Consider the following 20,448-nt stretch of genomic DNA (forward strand, 5'->3'; position numbering starts at 1 on the left):
AGCCCTGGGCCATTAGCGTACAATTAACCACAAGGCTCTTGGCACCACACAAGATTTCAGACCTGACATGCAAGGCTGTGCTTTGCATCTGTTGTGTAATGTTTTATGGTCAGGAATTCCAGTATATCATCACTGTATCAAAGAATGTTACTTGAGAATATGAAGGTCTCACACTCCATCTTTCTCCTAGATCACTTGAAGCATGACACACTATTAGAAGGATACTGCTCTGCGTAACATAATAGCTTAATGTAGCCCAGAAACACATGTGTCTAAAATGTTATGTCTGTATACAATAGTTAGCTATAATAAATATGTCATTCTTCAATATCATATTATTCAGTTTCTTGTGTTGCAAGGGATAGTAGAAGCATTACCAAATCAGATAAAATACCCCCGTGAAGGAAAACTCACAGCAATACCTACACATTATCCTTCCTTTCTTCATAACGTTAGCTATTTGCATGTTCTTTACAAGGGGAAAAATGAAGGAAGGAGTTCAAGAAAAAAAACACCAGCATAACAGAAAAGGACGAGAAAGATTACTATTACTAAAGGCTGACAAATTCCCTGGACTCGACGGTCAACATCCTATGAAAAAGAAGTAATTGCAGATAGTAGATTATTGGTTGCTATCTTCCAGCTGACCAGTAAACTGCAAACATAACACCACTATTCATGAAAGGAGGAAAAAAGAAAACAGGAAACTACGGATAGCTACCCTAGCATCTGGAATCCACTATTAAGGAAGTAGAATATTGTTTCCTGAAAGCAAAATCATGTTTCATATTTTCATTAAAGTTCTTTAAGGATGTCAAAGCTGGGCAGATAGAGGAGAAGCAGTAAATATAGTCAGTGTCTTTGGATTTCCAAAAGGCATTTAGCAAAGTGCAACATATAGGCTTACAAGACAAGATGAATTCAGAGTGGCAGAATAGCAGGAATAGGGGACTAGCGAAAGAACAGGAAACACACGCTTGGCAGTGCAAATGCTGAGAGAAAGTTTCCCATCATTAGAAATTTAGAACCATATGGTATGGTTTCAGAATAAGATGTCTCCAATGCAAGCCAGATACAAGGAGGAATTTTGTCTATTGGAGCATGGTAAATCTTTGGAGTTCTTTATGTCGGAACACAGTGGCAGTTGGTAATTTGGTTAAGACAGTTTGAGTTAAGACAGATATCTGATCTTCGAGGGAACTAAATTTTATGAGGGGCTAGGCTAGCAGGAGTATGATAAGATCAGACATGACTTTACGACATGGTGGCTCAATGATTAGCACTGCTGCCTCAGAATGCCAGGGACCCGGGTTCAATTCAAGCCTCGGGCAACTGTCTGTGTGAAGTTTGCACATTCTCCCTGTGTCTGCATAGGTTTCTGCCGGGTGCTCCATTTTTCTCCCACAACCAAAGATGTGCAGGTTAGGTGAAGTGGCCATGACAAATTTCCCATAATGTCCAGGGATGTGTAGGTTGGGTGGATTAGCCACGGAAATGCAGGGTTAGAGGGATAGGGTAGTGGGGAGAGTCTGGGTGGAATGTTCTTCGGAGAGTCAGCGTGGACTTGTTGGACTGAATGGCCTGTTTCCACACTGTAGGGATTCCATGGATTCTATGGACAGCATGCTTGAGGGCTTGTTTGGCTTATTCCTCCAATTGTCTGTGGAAATTCCTTTACATCTCATTTACTATGTAATTTCTTTCATCCTAGATCTATTACACAGCCATGAAGTTTAAAAATTTGCGCAAAAATATTTTCAAAATATTATGATACATTGTAATTTCTTTTAACTGTTAAATAAGTCATCAAATTAGAGTGTTTAGGAATGTAATTAAACAATATTTGGGCATAGCGCATTACGCTATAGAAAATTTGCAAAGATTTTCAGTATTAAAACATAGAGTTAGATTAGTTTTACGACATTCATTATCAGGTTCAATTGAATTATAATGCTATCATTTGTAATTATTTCTAATTTTGCATTTCCAATGTTCCACCATTGCGTTTTGAGAGCATATATTTCTTTTGGTATCTTCATTGTTTGCATTTGGAATTAAAGCCAATTTATAAACAGTGCATTTTTACTTTCACGAGTCTCAATTAATTGTGTCACAATATGCTGATTTTATTTTTTTCTCTATGTCTGTGAAATCTCCCAAAACTGGCAAAACAAAAGGAATATCCATCATTAATTATCAACTGTTTTACAAGTATCACTTATTTTACATTAATCCATGCAACCCAAGTTTAAACTTTTAAAACCAACGCATAACAATTCACTATTCAAGAACAAAAAATTGTGATTTCCAATTGTGTAATGTAGATTTATGTTAACAATATTGTGACATTGTAACAAAGAAATAGAATGATGAGAAAAAAAAGAGAAAGGCAGGAAGGGTACAAGTTGGAAGAGACACATTATCAATGAAAAGGAAATTGATTGGGAAAGTTTAGAGCAAAAGAGAAAGTGTTTTCAAGAAATGGAGAATGGAAAATGTACAGGAGCTTGTAATCCTCATACAATATTTCCTTGATTTGCTTTCATTTTAACGCTGTTCTTTCAAGCTCTATTCATTCAACTCTTCTCCATTTCTAGTTAACATTATGTTAATGTCAGCATCAGTTTTGTTTACCATTTGCCAAGAGCGAGCCAGCATTGAAACGGAGGAGTACAGAGAGATGTTGAAAACGAAAGAGAAAGAAACAAAGGCAGAGAACAAACATGAACTGTAAATGTCCAGTATGTGATTGTAGTGAGTATGCTGTGGTAAAGAGAGCTCAGAAAGCTTTTATTTTCTGAAGAAGGATCCCGACCCGAAACGTCAACTTTCCTGCTCTTCTGATGCTGCCTGGCCCTCTGTGCTCCTTCAGCTCCACACTGTGTTATCTCTGACTCCAGCATCGGCAGTTCTTACTATCTCTCGGAAAGCTAATATGTTATCAATTATATATTCCCACCAACCTCCAATAACAAAATACTCTACTTTCTTCATCTTTTAAGGAATTTGTCCTTATCTCTAACTTAAGTGTGTGATCCCATATTTTTACACAGGGACCCTTCGGTTCTAAGTTCTCTTACCAGATGAAATATCCTTTCTATATCAAGACCTTTCAGGATCTTATTATGCATCAATTAATTACCTCTTATTCCACAAAGATGCACTGGATACAAGCCTTGTTTGTCCAACTTTTCCTCAAAAGATAACCTACATATTCCAGGTATAAGTCCAATTATCCTTCTCTGAACTCCTTTCAACATATTTACATCCTTCTTTAAATAAGGGAACAATGCTGCATATAGGACTCCAGATATGGTCTCACCAATGCCTTGTATAACTTAAGTATTGCTTCATTAAGCTATTAGCTTTCCAAATTACTTGCTGTTCCTACATACCAATGCTCTGCAATTCTTGCACAAAGTCACATAGATCTATTTGCATTTCAGAGCACTGTAATCCCACATTATATCTTATTGGCTAGATTTTTGCCCACTCACTTTCTGTATCCCTTTGTAATCTTGTGTCCTTTTTATAACTCACTTTCCCATTTATCTTTGTCTCATCAGCAATATTAGCAAATACACCTTTGGTTCCTTCTTTTAAGTTATTTATATCAGTTGTGAGAAGTTGAGGCCCCAGCACCAATCCCTCTTGCACATCTCACATTACATCTTGTCAAAGAGAAAACCGACAGCACATTCTATTTCTTCATCGACTCCGTTGAATTGGTTAAACTTGATTGCCTTTCATAAAAGCCGCTTATAAAGAGCAGCTTTATAATCAGCTCTACCTGATTGCTTTTTTTTCTAAGACCCTGCTTTAATATCATTAATTTCTAACATTATCACCTTGACAGATACTTAGTTAACAGGCCTGTAATTTCCTGCTTCCTGTCTCCCTCCCTTTTTGAATAAAGGATTACATTTGTTATTTTGTGATCATATTGATCCTTTCCTGAATCTGGCAAATTTTGGAAAATTAAAACAACGCATCAACTATCTCACCAACGAATTCTTTAAGATACTTAAGTCCTTTAAGTAGTTTTACTTAGCTATTCACCTAATCATTTTGTTTTAAGGAATGCAACCACAACTTTAAGTGAGGATTACCTGGACAGAGTTATTGTCTTTTTTTTAGTAAGTATAAACGAAATGCAAACAGAAAAATAATACTGTTTCCTTATTATTTTCATCTATATTCCCCCTCAATCTAACTCAAGAGAAATGTAGGAAAGGAATTAACAATGCCTACCAGCAACGGATAGATAAGAATGAAAACAGCTGATCCCAGTAGGGCAGTTGGTCCAAGGAACAATGCAGTGTAGATGATTCCAAGTATGGCAACAAGGGGGCCTCCTGTCAACATGGAACCAACAGAGGCCACTTCAAAAAGACGTTGTCCATCATTTGAGCAGATGTTCACCAACTGAAAGAGAATGACAAATTCAAATTTCTAACCTGCAACAAATTGGTGAACAGACTTCTATTCAGGTTGTTTACTCTACGCTATGTAATTGAATAGTCATTGAAATAGCTGTTAATTCTAAACTGGAAATTCGGGAATTAGTGAATGTTTAAGGAAAGAAGGAAATGCAGAGATTATGACACATAAAAAACAAAGTGTTGGAACATTGAAAGCAAGGCTGAGAGTAGAAAATCTGTGGAGTAGGTGTATAAGTGCTGAACAAATGCCCAATGAATGAATGAAAGAAGTGAGGGATGACTAATCTGCTATCAGAGATGTTTTGGGTATATGTAAATGGATACAAAAGAGGCAATCAATAAGTCAAGAATCTATTGAGTGCTGATCCCATGAAGAAATTCAAAAATGAGATGAAGAATTTTTAAATTTTCACTCTGTGGCAAGGCATATGGTGGTTGTTTGAAAACACAGAGGTAATAGAAATGTGGGACTTAATAACTAGGATATGGGCTGATGGGTTTTGGGTGATCTCACCTCTAGTGTTGCTTTCTATATGACTAAGGTTTTAATTTTACTTTATGAGTTATAAACCATTTAATCATCTCCCATTTTCCACCTTTGCCTTTATAGCCTTCTCAATTTATTTTAAGTGTAGGTAGAAAGGTGTGAGTTTTCCTTCCCCTTCCTTTTGCTCTATTCCATTTTAAATTCCATTCAGTTGCAATTCTTACGTACGAAAGACTCTATATATTGAAATATGAGGCTGGATTTTATGAAATGGTTGGAGGGCAGTAGGAGGAACATAACGCTTGCCACAGACCGACTCTGGCAGAAAGATTATTTTAAAATTTTAAAAGAAAGCTGCCCAATGATGATATTATAGTAGGGCAGCCTTAACAGGATCAGTGTGGGATTACCACAACTCAGGAGAAAGAAATCTCACCTTCAAGAACTGCTGCCCAACCAAATTAACCAGCAGTTTAGTAGTCTCACAGTGCCAGCAGCAAGTATTAGGTATTGCTGGGACTACAAGGGAGTTACTGGAAAGAAGTAGCATGAATTTTGGACTGAGGTATCTTTGGACAAGGATTATGGGCCTCAATGAAGAAAGGAGGAGAAGGAAGGGAGAATAGAGAAACAGGGTACAATACTTTCATCACTCTTCCATAGTTGTTCCAAATGCTACTTATTTTCATGCCACTACCTTCTTACTTTTGATCCATTTTCCCCAACTCACTTTTGTCTCTTTATCACACCCATTAGTTTTGGTTCCCCCCTTCATCACATTCTTTTTCTTTCAATTTCATTTCTTTCTCCTCCTGTTCTGTACTTCAGTTGCGTTTTGAAATATCCTGTTTCTCCTTCTTCTTATTCATTCCTAATTTATCTGTGCAACAGTTATCTTCTCATTTTGTTTCATATTACACTAGAAATGATGCACAGGAATTCATAATAGAAGGGATCAGAGCTTCAAGCAAAGTTGCTGCTTAACTTTAAACCAAGTCAAGGACAGGGTTGTTGAAATAAAATTTCAATGATGCTTCCTGACTGTCCTCGATTTGTTTATGTGGTTAATGTGAGAAAGATTTCATTGTATGATTCTCCTTGCTACCAATTCTGTTTCAGTTGCTTCTTTATCTCATGAACATTACAACAGATATATCAAACAAATATAAAATATTTTTGTAAGTAAAATACAATAAGTCAATACTCACTTCTCCAACTGACACGTCTTTTGTGTTTCGTAGTTTAAGTATTTTCTCAAAGGCCAAAGTAAGTAATGCTCCACGGAGTCGAGTTCCAGTTCGATAGTTTAAAGCCCAGGTCAGAGCAAATGACCATGAACGTACCAACTCTGCCGTAAAAATGCCCAAAACTAAGAGCAGCCCATATTGAAGATTTGACTGTGGGGCCTGGGCGTACTCTAACAGTTTTCTTATGATAAGGGCCTGTTGGAAAAAGAAAGGAATGATATTCTATTCTAGAATTAGGCAAATTGTTTATAAACTGTTGGACTCTTGAATTCTCATAACATACAGGTAAAGAACTACTTATGCCAGTGACAAGTTTTAGCAGATTATAAAGAATAGAATGTTTTTTCAAAGCATGACACTATGTAAAAGAAAAATCATTCAATATAAAATGTAAACACAATGCGCAATTTCTTACTTTTAATGAAAATGGCCAAGGAATGTGTGCTTTTGAAATGTCTTTCAAAAATAATATAACTGTTATCCACTTTTCAAAACATCTCAACCTTCCTCAGTGAATCAAATGATTTAAAGAGGGCCTGGGATCAGCGTGGGGTTGTAAGGGATGGTATTAGGTGTGGGAGAGGGGTAGTACTTTTCCCACATTTCCAACATGCAATGCTATTCCTAAGGTGTGCATTTCCTTCAAGATATCACACATTTCTTATGTTAATTAAAGAAGCCTACAGTATATCTGTTTTCATCCCTGAAGTTGTCAAATCAAAGAGACAAATGTAATTTCACAACTGAATGCACATAGATTAATTTTTTAAAAGAAAAAAACTTTTGCGGTATGCTAATGGTACTGGTAAAGCCAGCATTTGTTTCCCTAATTGCCCTTGTGAGCTGTGTTATTTAACTGCTGCAGTCATTTTGTGTTGATATATTCACAGTACTGTTGCAAGATCCAGGTTTTTACAGCCTGTGACCTTCTCTTTCGAGAAAGAAGTCACCTGTCTTGAGCTGGTCTCGTCAATACATGACTCTTAGCTATCCTCTGAAATGACCACTCAGCTTAAGGTTAAAAAAAAATGCTGACTTTGCCAGTGATGTCACATCACATCAAATAATTTTAAAAAGCACAACAGCATAGTTCCAAATAAGGATAGTGTGCAGCTTGGGAGTTAGCTTGCATCCCATGCATCACTGTCCTTGTCCATCCAGGTGGTTCAGTTTACAGATATGGAAGGTGCTGTCGAAGCAGTCAAGATGATTTGCCCCATTGCAACTTGTGTATGGTACACACAGCTGTTATTGTGCACAAGTGGTGGATACTAATCTTCTGAAAGCCGGTTGGTCAAGAAGGAGACCAGGAGTCAACCTTTACTTTGTTTTAGCTTTCTTCACAAAGTGAAGCATCACAAATGTATAGTTCCTAACTCTGCAACCCATCATCAGTATCAATAAATATCTCGTTATACTGATTTGAAAAGAAATAAACAAATTACCAACTCCTTTAAAAGAGATACTGTAACACTATTGTAAGTAAAAATCAAAAGAAAACTCCCAGTCCAGTCACCCCTTCTCATTCCCCAGCATTAGCTGTCACTACAAAGACTTCATCAAACCAAAAGACCATAAGATACAGGAGCAGAATTAAGCCATTTGGCCCATTGAATCTGCTCCACCATTTGATCATGGCTGATATGTTTCTCAAACCCATTCTCCTGCTTCCTCCACGTAACCTTTGAATCTCTTAACAATTAAGAACCTATCTGTCTCTGTCTTAAATACACACAAAGACTCGGCCTCCACAATTTTCTGTGGCAATGAGCTCCACAGATTCACTGCCCTCAGGCTGAAGAAATTCCTCCTCATCTCAGTTCTAAAAGGTCATGGCTTCATATTGGGGCTGTGCCCTCGGGTCCTAGTATATCATACTAGCGGAAACATCACACAGTCCATCCAGGCCACTCAGTATTCTGTAATTTTCAATGAGATCTTCCCTAAACTCCTTCAACTACAGACCCAGGACCCTCAACTGCTCCTTATATGACGAGCCATTCATCCTCAGGATTATTCTTGTTAACCTCCTCTGGACCTGCTCCAGTGTCAGCACATTTTTCCTTAGAGTTTTTTAGGGTCTCAAAACTGCTCACAATATTCCAAATGTGGTCTGACTCCAACCTCAGCAGTAAATCCCTGCTCTTGTATTTTAGTCCTCTCAAAATGAATGTGACATTACATTTACCTTCCTAACCCCCAACTGAACCTGCATGTTAACGTTACAAGTCCAGTTCAGGAGTCTCTTAAGTCACTTTGTGCTTCAGATTTCTGAAGCTTTTCCCCATTTAGAAAATAGTCTATCCCCCCTATTCTTCTGACCAACGTGCACAGCCTCACAGTTTCCCACAATGCACTCTGTCTACCACTTCTTTGCCTACTGTCCTAGCCTGTCCAAGTCATTCCCTGCCCCCTCAACAATACCTATCCCTCCACCTATCTTTGTGTCATCTGCAAACTTAGCAACAACATTCTCAGTTCCTTCATTCAGATCATCAATGTATCATATGAATAGTTTTCCCATCCTGAAGAAGACCCCTCTAACCCCAGCAGCAGACACTGACATAGCTGTGTACTCCCTTGCCAGGGACACTCTAGAGTAGATATAATCAAGGAATGCCCCCATCAAATTCCCACTGCCTAAACCTATTTATGGCTACCTTGGCCAGGCATAGGAACAAACCAGCAGTGGGTTCCTCTAAATAGTATACTCACCTCTACATTAGCTGGCCAAAGCTCAGAAATATGGTATATATCACAAACCGTGTTCTAGATACCTGATCAGTTCCCAGTAAAAGACAGGCTACACCCACAAGGAGACATGAATCCCAAATATATGCACCTTCATGTTGTAATTGAGGCATAATCCTTGATTGTGTTGAGTTTTTTGAGTGTTGTTGGCACTGCACTCCTCTTGACTTGTACCTGAAAAATGTTACAGGCTTTTGAGAATCTAGGGAGCCTCCAAAGAAAACCCAGACCTACTCTTGTAGTCACAATATTTGCATGACAGGTTTAGTCACATTTCTGATCAATGATAACCTCAGGATGTCAATGTTGGGGTGATTCAATAAGGGCAATACTGTTGAATGTCACAGGGAGATGGTTAAATTCTCTCTTGTTGGAGATGGTCATTGTCTGAAACGTACGTAATGCAAATATTATTTATGATTAGCAGCCCTAGCCAGAATGTTGTCCAATCTTGCTTCATGTGGACACAAAAAAACTTCACCATTTGAGGAGGTGCAATTGCTACAAAACAGTCTGCAATTGTTGGTGAACGTCCCCGTGGTATGATGGTGGAAAGGTCTTTGATGAAGCAGAAAATGGCTATACCTAGAAAACTATACTAAGAAACACCTGTTGTGCTTTACTGGAGCTGGGATATACACATAAAAGTGGTTTCCACAGAATTTTTTGCCAAAGTTATGTCAGCATCGTTAGAAATGTCTTAATGATACTTACCTCCTAAAGAAACATGCTGCGGTTAGAAATTTGGATGAAATGAACAAATTGAAGGCTAAAAGAGACACACTCAAGGAATAGGTTTAAGTGTGGAAGAGTTTTTGAATAAATGCAGCATCATGCTTTTGCAATTTCCAAATCAGGGTATGTGTGCACCATGCATGGCTAAACTATAAACGTTATGGACCAAGAAAGGGACCTGGTGTTTATCTGAAAAATACTGGCCACTTTAGTATGGCAGGGTTGTAGAAAAAGCCAACAGAGTGTTATAATGCATAGCTGGTGAAGTGAAATAGAATTCCAGAAAACTAGCACTTACGCTAGATAAGACATTTCAGCATTTCAGCACTGGTCTTACGTATAGGCCTTTTAAATCATGTGTATTATATTATGATATCATACTCACATAATTAGTAATCATACAGCTTTAAATATAACCATATTAGTTAAATTGTATTCATATTATATCATTTAACATTATTCAGACTGCAGAAATTTCATGACAGAGTCAAGCGAAGGGTCTGTTTCTGTGCTGTATGACTCAATGACTATGACTCAAGGAACATCAATTGCAAAAACGTAGGCTTCTAGGCAGATGTAAAAATGGAGTCTTAAAATGAAGGGAAGTAATTCTGATTTGGCCTGATGGTTTTTTAGAGTTGAGTAAAGTGGGATGTTCCAGGGGATACCTGTAGAAATTGATTAAGTTTTTGTAGCTATTTCTTTTTGTATATTATACCTGATGTTTTCAGTTTCTGTTAGATCAGGTTCCGATATAGGTTCTTTGGGTTTCCATTAAAGTTCAGGCCAGATTTCTTAGTTACTGTTAAGCAATGTTTATTGTTACAAATATATTTAAGAAAGGTGGTAAGGAAAGGCAGGGAACTATAGACCAGTGAGCCTGATGTCAGTGGTGGTTAAGTTGTTACAAGGTATTCTGAGGGACATTTACATGTTGGAAAGGATTGAGTTTTTTGAAGAGGTGATAAAGAAGATTGATGAAGGCAGAATGGTAATGTTGTCTATATGAACTTCAGTAAGGCATTTGACAAGGTTCCGCATGGTAGACTGGTTAGGAAGGTTAGAACACACGGAATCCCGGGAGTGCTAGCCGATTGGATTCAAAATTGGCTTGAAGGTAGGAAACAGACCCTGGCGATAGAGGATTGTTTTTCGGACTGGAGGCCTATGACCAGTGGGTTTGCTGTGAGAATACGTGCTGGGTTCACTGCTTTTTGCCATTTATATAAATGATTTGGATGTGAATATAGGAGGAATGGCTAGTAAGTGTGCAGGTGACACGAAAATCGATGGTGTAGTGGACAGTGAAGAAGGTTATCTCACAGTAAAACAGGACCTTGATCAAATGGGCCAATGGGCTGAGGAGCTGAGGAGTGGCAGATGGAGTTTAACTTAGATAAGTGTGAGATGTTGCAGTTTGGTAAGACAAACCAGAGCTAAAAAGTTATAGTTGATAGGGCCCTGGGGAGTGTTGCTGAACAAAGCGAACTAGGGGTGCAGATGCATAGTTCCTTGAAAGTGGAGTCACAGGTCGATGGGGTGGTGAAGGCGGCGTTTGGCATGCTTGCCTTTATTGATTAGTGCACTGATTGGAGGAATTCAGACATCCCATTGCAACTGTACATGACATTGGTGAGGCCGTTTTCAGAATACTGTGTTCAATTCTGGTCTCCCTGCTCTCAGAAAGATGTTATGAAACTTGAAAGGGTTCAAAAGAGTTTTACAAGGATGTTTCAGGATTGGAGGGTTTGAGATGTAGGGAGAAGCTGAAAGGCTGGTACTCTTTTTCCTTGAGCATCAGAGGCTGAGGGGTGACCTTATAGAGGTTTAAAAAATCATGAGGAACACGGATAGGGTGAATAGCCAAGGTTTTTTTCCCACGGTAGGGGAGTCCAAAACTAGAGGGCATAGGATATTTATTGCTCTAAGGAATGTTAACTGGCTAGAGATAGAGCTTCGACCCTTTTGAACCCTCTTACCCTTTATTCCTTTGTACAGAGTTCTGCAATCTCTCTCTATTTAAATAACACGTGGCTTTTCTACTCTTCCTGTCAAAGTTGACAAGTTCACATTTCCCATATTATTCTCTATCTGTCAAATTTTTGCCCATTCATGTAATCTCTCTTATGTCCCCTTGCAGGCTTGTTACATTCTTTACACAACCCATTTTCCATCTTATATTTGCAGCACGATCAAACTTAGCAATCATACTTTCTGTAACTGTTCAAGTCATCAATATGGATTGTGAATAGTTGATCCCTGTAGCACCCCACCAGGTATAGATGGTAACTCAAAAACTGCCCATATGTCTTTACTTTCTTTTTCTTGTTTGCTAACCAATTCTCTATCCGTGCTAATTCGTTACACTAACATCATTAGTGTTTATTTTGTGAACTAACACTTGATGTGGCAACTCATCAAGTGTCTTTTGGAAATCAAAATACATCACATCTATAGATTCCCCCTTGTATACTTTTTTTAATATTTGCTCATGGATGTTAGATCTGCATTTATTGATGTGTTGCTACAATGCATTTTGTAAAATGTTGCTTGTTACTTGCCCAAAGACCTCTAGTCAAATACAATTTGCCTTTCACAAATCTGTGTCAACTCTACTCAATTGCATTAAGATTTCACAAGCGACCTCTTAATAATAGATTCTAGCATATATAGCAAAGGGATCCATAAAGAGACGTTTTAGATTGGAACCAAGAGATCCTCCTTACATAGGGCTTTTGATTTCAGCTCTATTCCGGGAGTAAAATGAATAATGCAGCAAAATTGAGGCTTTGTAATTCCAGAAAAGCACACGAATGATGTAGTTAACCAAAATTATTCCTCCCTTTGTCAGCCATACAGCAGGAACATAATTTCACTAAAACAATTGACTTGCAAGAATTGATTATTTAAAACATCCTTCAGTAATACAATGAAGTCATGCAATTTTTATCATATATTTTAAACTATTTCACCAATGCCATGGGATTTTGATGATTTAAGTGATATGGCACCATATTACAAAAGAATCTCAAAGAATTTAAAATGTGAAATCCAATTTATTATTAGTACTGTACAAAATTAACAGATCTAAGCACTTCAGTCACTTACAAGTTTCTTAATTTATTTACAATCCAATTAAAAGTTGTCAATAAGTAGATTATAAATTCAAATCAAGGTCAGTAAAAGGTACAGGTTGTACTCCATCCAAAATCTGAGCAAAAGAAATGTAAAGAAAATAAATACTTTTCAAGTTTGATTTGCAAAATAAATGAAATTCTGTTAAACAGTTAAGAAAAAGTACAGAGCACTGTGGCAGGGAATGAGACAATCCCAGTCCTTCAGGTTTATTAGAATTCTCTGTAGGAATTCCACAAACATTCTGGTGGTCTGGCTTCCGAATATTTGAATGTGCAATGATTCATACTTATTTTGCTCCAATGATTATATCTTCCTCATCATTACAATCATTTACTTTAGTAATAATCAAGTATGATTTTAGAAGGATCTGCCAGAAGGATTTAAAAAAATAAAGGACAAAGAGCAATACAGCACAGAACAGGCCCTTTGTCCTTCCAAACCTGCACTGCCACACTTTGGACTTCCATACTAAATTCTGTATCCCTCTATTCCCTTCCTATTCATGTATTCGTTTATGTGTTTCTTGAATGCTGCTATTGTGTCTGCTTCCACTACGTCTTCTAGCAATGCATTCCAGGCACTCACCATGCTTTGTGTGAAAAACTTGCCTTGCACATCTCTTTAAAACCTCCTCCCCTCACATCTTGAATCTGTGTCCCATTGTATTTGACCTCTCCACCCTGGGAAAAAGCCTCATACCTTCCACTCTATCCATGCCATTCACAATCATATAAATTTCTATCAGGTCCCCTCTCAACCTCCAGCATTCAAGTGAAAACAAACTCAGTGTATCCAACCTTTCTACATAGCTAAAATCCCCCATACCAGGCTATATCCAGGTAAACCTTTTCTGTACCCCCTCCAAAGTATCCACATCCTTCTGATAATGTGGTGACCAGAAGTGTACACAATATTCCAAGTGTGGCCTAACTAAAGTTCTGTAAAGCCGCAGTATAATTTGCTTATCCTTTTACTCAATGCCCCTTCCAATGAACACAAGCATGCCATAAGCCTTTTTTATTACCTTATCTACCTGTGCTGCCACCTCCAGTGATATCTGTGGACTTGCACACCCAGATCCCTCGGCATATCAAGCACTTCAATCACTTACAAGTTTCTTAATTTATTTACAATCCAATTAAAAGTTGTCAATAAGTAGATTATAAATTCAAATCAAGGTCAGTATATCAATACTCCTAAGGGTTCTGCCATTCACTATATAATTTCCCCCTGTACTTGACCTTCCGAAATGCATCACTGCTATATCTTCTGACAATCCTCCTCACTATCCACAACTCCACCAATCTTTGTATCATTCACAAACTTACTAAATAAACCAGCTACGTTTTCCTCCAAAGCATTTATGTAGACCACAAACAGCAGAGGTCCCAGCACTGATCCCTGTGGAACACCACTAGTTACAACTCTCCATTCCAAAAAGTATCTTTCCACTGCTACCATTTGCCTCCTATGACTAAGTCAGTTCTGTATCCTTCTTGCCAGCTCATTCCTGGTGCCATATGACTTGACCTTTTGCACCAGTCTGCCATGAGGGGCCTTGTCAAAAGATTTACTGAAGTCCATGTAGACAACATCAACTGCTTTTCCATCATCAATCACCTTCGTCACCTCATCAAAAAACTTGATCAAGTTGATGAAACACAACCTCCCCTGCACAAATCGCACTGTCTATTGCTAATAAGTCAGTTTGCTTCGAGATGTGTATAGATTTTGTCCCTGAGAATCTTTTCCAATAATTTCCCTACCATCAATGTGAGACTCACAGGTCTGTAATTTCCAGGATTATCCCTGCTACCTTTCTTAAACAATGGGACAACATTGCTATTAGAAAGATACAAAGAGTCTGTCAATGCTCCAGCAATTTGTTCTCTTGCCTCCCTCAATATTCTGGGATAGATCCCAGTAGGACCCAGGGACACATCTACCTCAAGATGGACAAGACCTCTACCCTTTTCATAGCAACTTGGCCTAGAAACTCGATACTCCATTCCCTGAAATTATTCTCCACCAATTCCTTCTCTTTGGTGAATACCGACACAAAATACTCGTTTATGACCTCACCTACCTCTTCTGGCTCCACAAATAGATTCCATCCTTTATCCTTGAATGGGCCAACCAAGGATTTAAAACTTACTGTAATTATTAATTGGCACAAGTCTGATCTGCTCCAGTAAATCAAATCCCTGGATAGCAACTTCCAAGCCCACAAACACCACCATCTAGAAGGACAAGGGCAACAGATACATGGGAGCACTTCTACTTGCAAGCTCCCTTCCAAGCCACTCACAAACTATACTTTGAAATATACCATCAGTGCTTCAATGTTATTGAGTCGAAATCTTGGAACTTACTCCCTAATGGCGTTGTGGGTGTATCTCAACCGAACAGATTGCAGCAGCTCAAGAAAGCAGCCAACTCAGGACAGACAACAAATCCTGGCCCAGACAGTAACGTCTACATCCCGCGAAAAGTTCTTCAGCATTTTGAAAGAAAATTGTTTCAATCCAACAATTGCTGTCCATAATGAAGAAATTTTGCACCTTGCCAGTGTTCCACTGCTTAAATATAGTTGACTATCCCAAAGTCCAAATTTTACTGCCGTCTATAGTATCAAATTTAAGTAGTTCACACAGTACAACTGATGTTGCAGAAAGTCTATCAAAGGAAATATCACTCACAGGACCAATAAAGCTAGCTAGCATTGTGATCATCAGACAACCAACAGCGATGAAAGCACGTGTTTGACAGAACCGCCATGCTACTCGTCCCAGTGAGGCCTTCTCTCGTCCATGCATCTTCAGTTCATCTTGCCATAGCTTCTCAAATCTGTATCAGTAATCAATGAATGGAATAGATTAACAAATTGGAAATAATACAGGGCACAGTATAATTGTGTCCTTAAATAAAATTTATCAGGACGTTTTTAAGCAACAAACAAATTCACCAATGACTGCAGATCCTCTTTTATAACACAAATTAAGAAGTATCTTTGTACAAGAACCTTGTAATGTCTGTTCTATATTAACACCATGTAGTTGGTGAGGGCATATGATTATGCTCACTCTGTGGTAACCCTGCATGGATATTACCTAAATGAAGAGTGAACTTGCATTCCAACTGGATTACAATCCAGAAAGATTGAAAAGAAAGAGTAATTCTGGAAGATATTGAAACCACCATGTACTATAGAAACTACAATGCTTGGCCTTCCCTGAAAATACGAATCGTACAAAAATCAATTAAATTGTAAGCATTCCTTTCTTACAGTCCAAAGGCATTAAGTAAAGAACTTTTATGCTAATATCTGATAATATCACACATTCCTATTTCTGAATGGTCCACAGAAGTTCACATCAAACAGCCTTTCACGAAATCCAGTAATATATTTCCGGAAAATGTAGTATTGCGAAAGGAGATAGTAATTACATAAACTTATTGCAGCAGCAATGAAATATATAGAGAGAAAAAGAAAAAGGAAATTGATGTAAAATTACAAAAAACATATTTCAAAAACTTGCATAGGTTTGCTCCTGTTGTTTACAATTCTGCATCAGCATTTAACCTAAGTAAACATTTAGAAGCCTATTTATAAATAATTATCTACAAGAATATATATTTTTATATTTAATGAATGAGCACCTGCTTCCCCAAAACTCGATTACAGCTGTTAAGGTCCAAATAATTTACTAATTTCCAGAGTGATCCACCACAACTTTGAGTTTGAATACCGAGGGAAGACTTAATTAATTAAGTTCAAGTTGATGTTCTCGTTCTGAATCTACTTTGATTGTATGTGTTTGGGATTTGGTTATTGACATACTGATTCTTCTGTACCTATATGTATAGTTCATTGATGCCTGGTTGGCAAATCATATCATATCCTGTTTGACCTGTTAGTTGCTAAAATTTATCAAGGCTGCACTTATTCAAGAAGTTAATCATCAGCTGGCCTGCAGGCAAAGCTTTGTTCCGTCCTCGTCGACACTGATTAAAAAAAAAAGCATTTACGTAGCTCATATTTATTAATACACTAATTGCATTTGGTCTGCTAGCCCTGAGTTTAGGCTACATTTATTTATATATTTTATTCAATTAATTAATTTCCTGCTAGTCTGTCATTCCTGAAGCTTGGGTTTTTCTGTTCATATATTTTTGTCTGAAATAAAACGGGATACTTATTTTTAACAGATTATATAACACCACAATATTTCTGTTAATGGCAGATTTTAAACAAAGCTGAAGAAGAGTTTTAGGGATACAACATTGTTATCCATGAATGTCCGATTAAAAGGTTAGTATTGTTATAATAAATGGTTTACTTCTTATGTTTGTAAGGATATAAGTCATCACAAGAAAACAAAAAGAACTCAAAGGGTTTGATAACGGACAGAGAGTTATACCTGAAATAACTGATTGCCAGGCTGATCTATTAGAGTGGCTTTTATCAAGGAGTGTCATCTTTTCAACTTTGAGACCAGTTAGACACGTCAGTGCGAATCTTACCCACTTGCAGGTATTCTATTTGTTTCTCCAGCAATTATACCTGAGCTTGCAAAATTTATTAATTGTCATCAGTTCAGAATATTTTAAAAATACAAAGTCAGCAATGACTTATTAAACTTATTCCTGTTGTTTCTGTGGGTGCAAAAGGTAATTTGCATTCATTTCAGATGTTACTTCAATATAAACTACTGCAGTTGTAGATTTTGTGTAATAATACTAAAACTAGTTTATAATTCATTTTCTATTTTGAAATGGAAAGCATTTTCTCTAATTTTAAGCTTTTTAAAAAATGTAAATAATAGGAGATATCAGCAGAGTAAAACATAGTGGGGAAGCAGAAGAGGGAGTGGTCACTCCTTTACAGTACTGTATTGAAGTATCATTTGGTCTGTGGTAGTTTCTGCATGGAACTTGAACACTTAACAACAATTTGACTCAAAGATCAGTTTGCTACCACTGCATCAAGGATAACACTTAACAGAAAACTATACAAATATTTGAAGACAATTATTAAAGAATGCAACAAAGCAGCATGGGAATGGGACTGAAACAAATAGCTTCAATCTTGAGCTAGCAACTGCTCGGGTCAAAAGGGTTCCTTCCGACGAAATTGCCATATACCGTGTTATTGTCAGTGGAATTCAAAAATAATGTACAATGAATAACTTTGAGAGTTTCAGCAAGGTGGAAAGATGTTATGCAAGTGCAAACATCATACATTTTCATTTCTGCAATTTGAGGATTCATATCCATTATCAGGGAATGCATTGTATATAGACCAATACATGGGCTACCATATGATCAAAGGTAGTAAACTCTTCCCAGTACTTCTGTTTCTCCCACTTCCAATGCTCTAAGTTGATGAGATCTATTACACCATTTCACATCTGTATTATGCCCTTTTCTGCAGAAAAATGTGTCTGAAAGTGAGTAATGAATAGAATAAGATTTTTGAGAAACTGTAAAGTCTAATGAAGTATAATGGATTATCTTGCCAGATATTGATGAAAATATGACAAGATAACTATTAAGGGAAAATGTTACACTAGAAAATAAATTCCTCCAGTTATTTTGTTTAGAGCACAAAGTGGCAGAAACAAGTTTATTGCATGTAACTTTGAAGAGAATAAGTTCCTAAGTTGTTGTTATCTTCAATTCCAGTTTCTCTAAATTCTTGGAAATCTTTGAAGTCTGAGTGAGATATTCTATTAATAACTATTAGGTTTGCATGTAGTTTTAAACTCTACTGGTCTTTATCTATTACTTCTCCTCGAATTTCTGAGATCAATTAGCAATTGTGTTAAAGAAAACTGTTGACCTGAACAACATGTGTTAAAATCAAATTTATTAGTAAACTAGATATAGCCATGACAAAAATTTCATGAATACCATTCGTAAAACAGATAAATAATATGATTCTAAGATAATAGACCAAAATAATTATAGACTGCTGTTGGTGATGTATAGACTGCATAATACCAGAGTAATATCTGAAAATTGAATGACTATTGCATGAAAATGTTTCGTCTTAGCTAATATATTTCAGCCAACACTCGCCTGGGAAATGTGGTTCAAAACCAGACAATTTGGTTGTGTGAGTGCATGAATTCAGTCTACCACCCATTCATCCCCAGCATTTATTGTGGAAGTGCCAATTCAAAGTATCCTTTTATTTTTAGATCCCATATGGATACCTTTTTGGATTTAGGAGATGCATTAATTTTAAAGGAAATTACTCATATCGCACAACAGCAAACATAAGGATACAACAGTGGCATTAACTCATGATCTGGTTTGGATATTTATGCCTTTTATAGAAATGCTTTCTCAATATTTCTGAAAACAGATCACCATTTTAAGGGATGCAGACTTGTGAATTGTTTACTCAAGAGAGAATAATATTAGTTTAATATTGTAACTTCAGGCATATTTTCAAAATTGTGAGAAGACATATCTAACTTTAAAGGCAACCTTTCAAACTTCCTGTCAAAAACTGCCAATAAAAAACCCAAAATGTGAAAACAGATTGAACAGTTAAATGAATTTATTAGAATTCTTTGAGGATATAATCAACAAGGTGGATAACTAGGGACCAATAGATATTGTGTACTTGAATTTCCAAAAGGCATTCGATTACATAAAAGATTACTACTCCAAACAAAAGTTCATGGTATTGGGGATAATATATTTGCATGGATAGAGAACTGGCTAACTAACAGAACAGGCTGTCAGGATATGTGGGTCATTTACAGTTAGGAAACTTTACTAATTGGGTGCCGTAGGGATCAGTGCCGAGAACTCAATTACTTGCAATCTATGTTACAGTTTTGGAATAAGGAGCCAAATAATTGTAGCCAAATTAAGTGATTACATAGACAGGGATAAGTAATGTGAATTATGAAGACAATAAAACCCAGACTTTTCCAGTATGCTATGGGTCCCATTGAATGGATCAGATATGTGTCCCAAGCCCAGGTTGATGAATGACAGGATGCCAGACGAGATTTTACTACTGGTGGCCAATTATGAAGTTGCTGCTAGAATAGCCATGGTCTTGTTGAATCATATAGCAGGTTTGAGGATTTGCGTGCCTTTTGCTTCTAGTTCAGTTTCATCTATGACTACAAAAATATAGAGATATTGGAAATATTTACAACAACCCAATTGACTTATCCCTTCTACAATACTGTTAAAAGTGAAAATTCTAAGGATTTGACAATAGTTTCATGGCTAAATTAATCATTTGGAATGTCGGTCAGCTATTAAAGACAAGAAGGACCTACATTTCATCATATCAACCAGTGTTGGCATACCGCTCAGGGTCTTAAGAGTTGCAATATTATAAACAGAAAAAAACAATTATCCAACAAGTTTAGTGCTGCTATCCAGTATCCTACTTTGGAAGAGGTGTGTTTGTGGATGTTGGTTGAAGATAGGATTCTGACACAGCTATAATGCAATACTTGGCAAAACAGAATTTCACGTCTCACTACCAAGAATCATCTATAAACAAATGAAGACTGTCTGTTGTATAGGCTATTGGAGGATATCTGGCACCCATGAAATTATATCCTAGTTTCTTCAAAAGCAGAGCAGAAAATCATTGGGTAAGAATTCTGGTACT

At 37.1% G+C, this 20,448-nt stretch overlaps 1 protein-coding gene across 1 annotated transcript in view; it reads right to left on the reverse strand.

Annotated features, from left to right (window-relative positions):
- Positions 1–20,448, reverse strand: part of LOC109915885 (ATP-binding cassette sub-family C member 5-like) — a 129,239-nt gene that overhangs the window by 76,943 nt on the left and 31,848 nt on the right. Inside the window, exons 5-7 of the mRNA XM_048605327.1 lie at positions 15,500–15,647; positions 6,138–6,371; positions 4,252–4,425 (exon numbers count right to left, since the gene is read on the reverse strand). Of these exons, the coding sequence (XP_048461284.1) occupies positions 4,252–4,425; positions 6,138–6,371; positions 15,500–15,647 (556 nt within the window). The remainder of the gene's footprint in view (positions 1–4,251; positions 4,426–6,137; positions 6,372–15,499; positions 15,648–20,448) is intronic.

The sequence above is a fragment of the Rhincodon typus genome, chromosome 14, assembly GCF_021869965.1.
Source record: "Rhincodon typus isolate 14 chromosome 14, sRhiTyp1.1, whole genome shotgun sequence".
NCBI classification, from domain to species: domain Eukaryota; kingdom Metazoa; phylum Chordata; class Chondrichthyes; order Orectolobiformes; family Rhincodontidae; genus Rhincodon; species Rhincodon typus.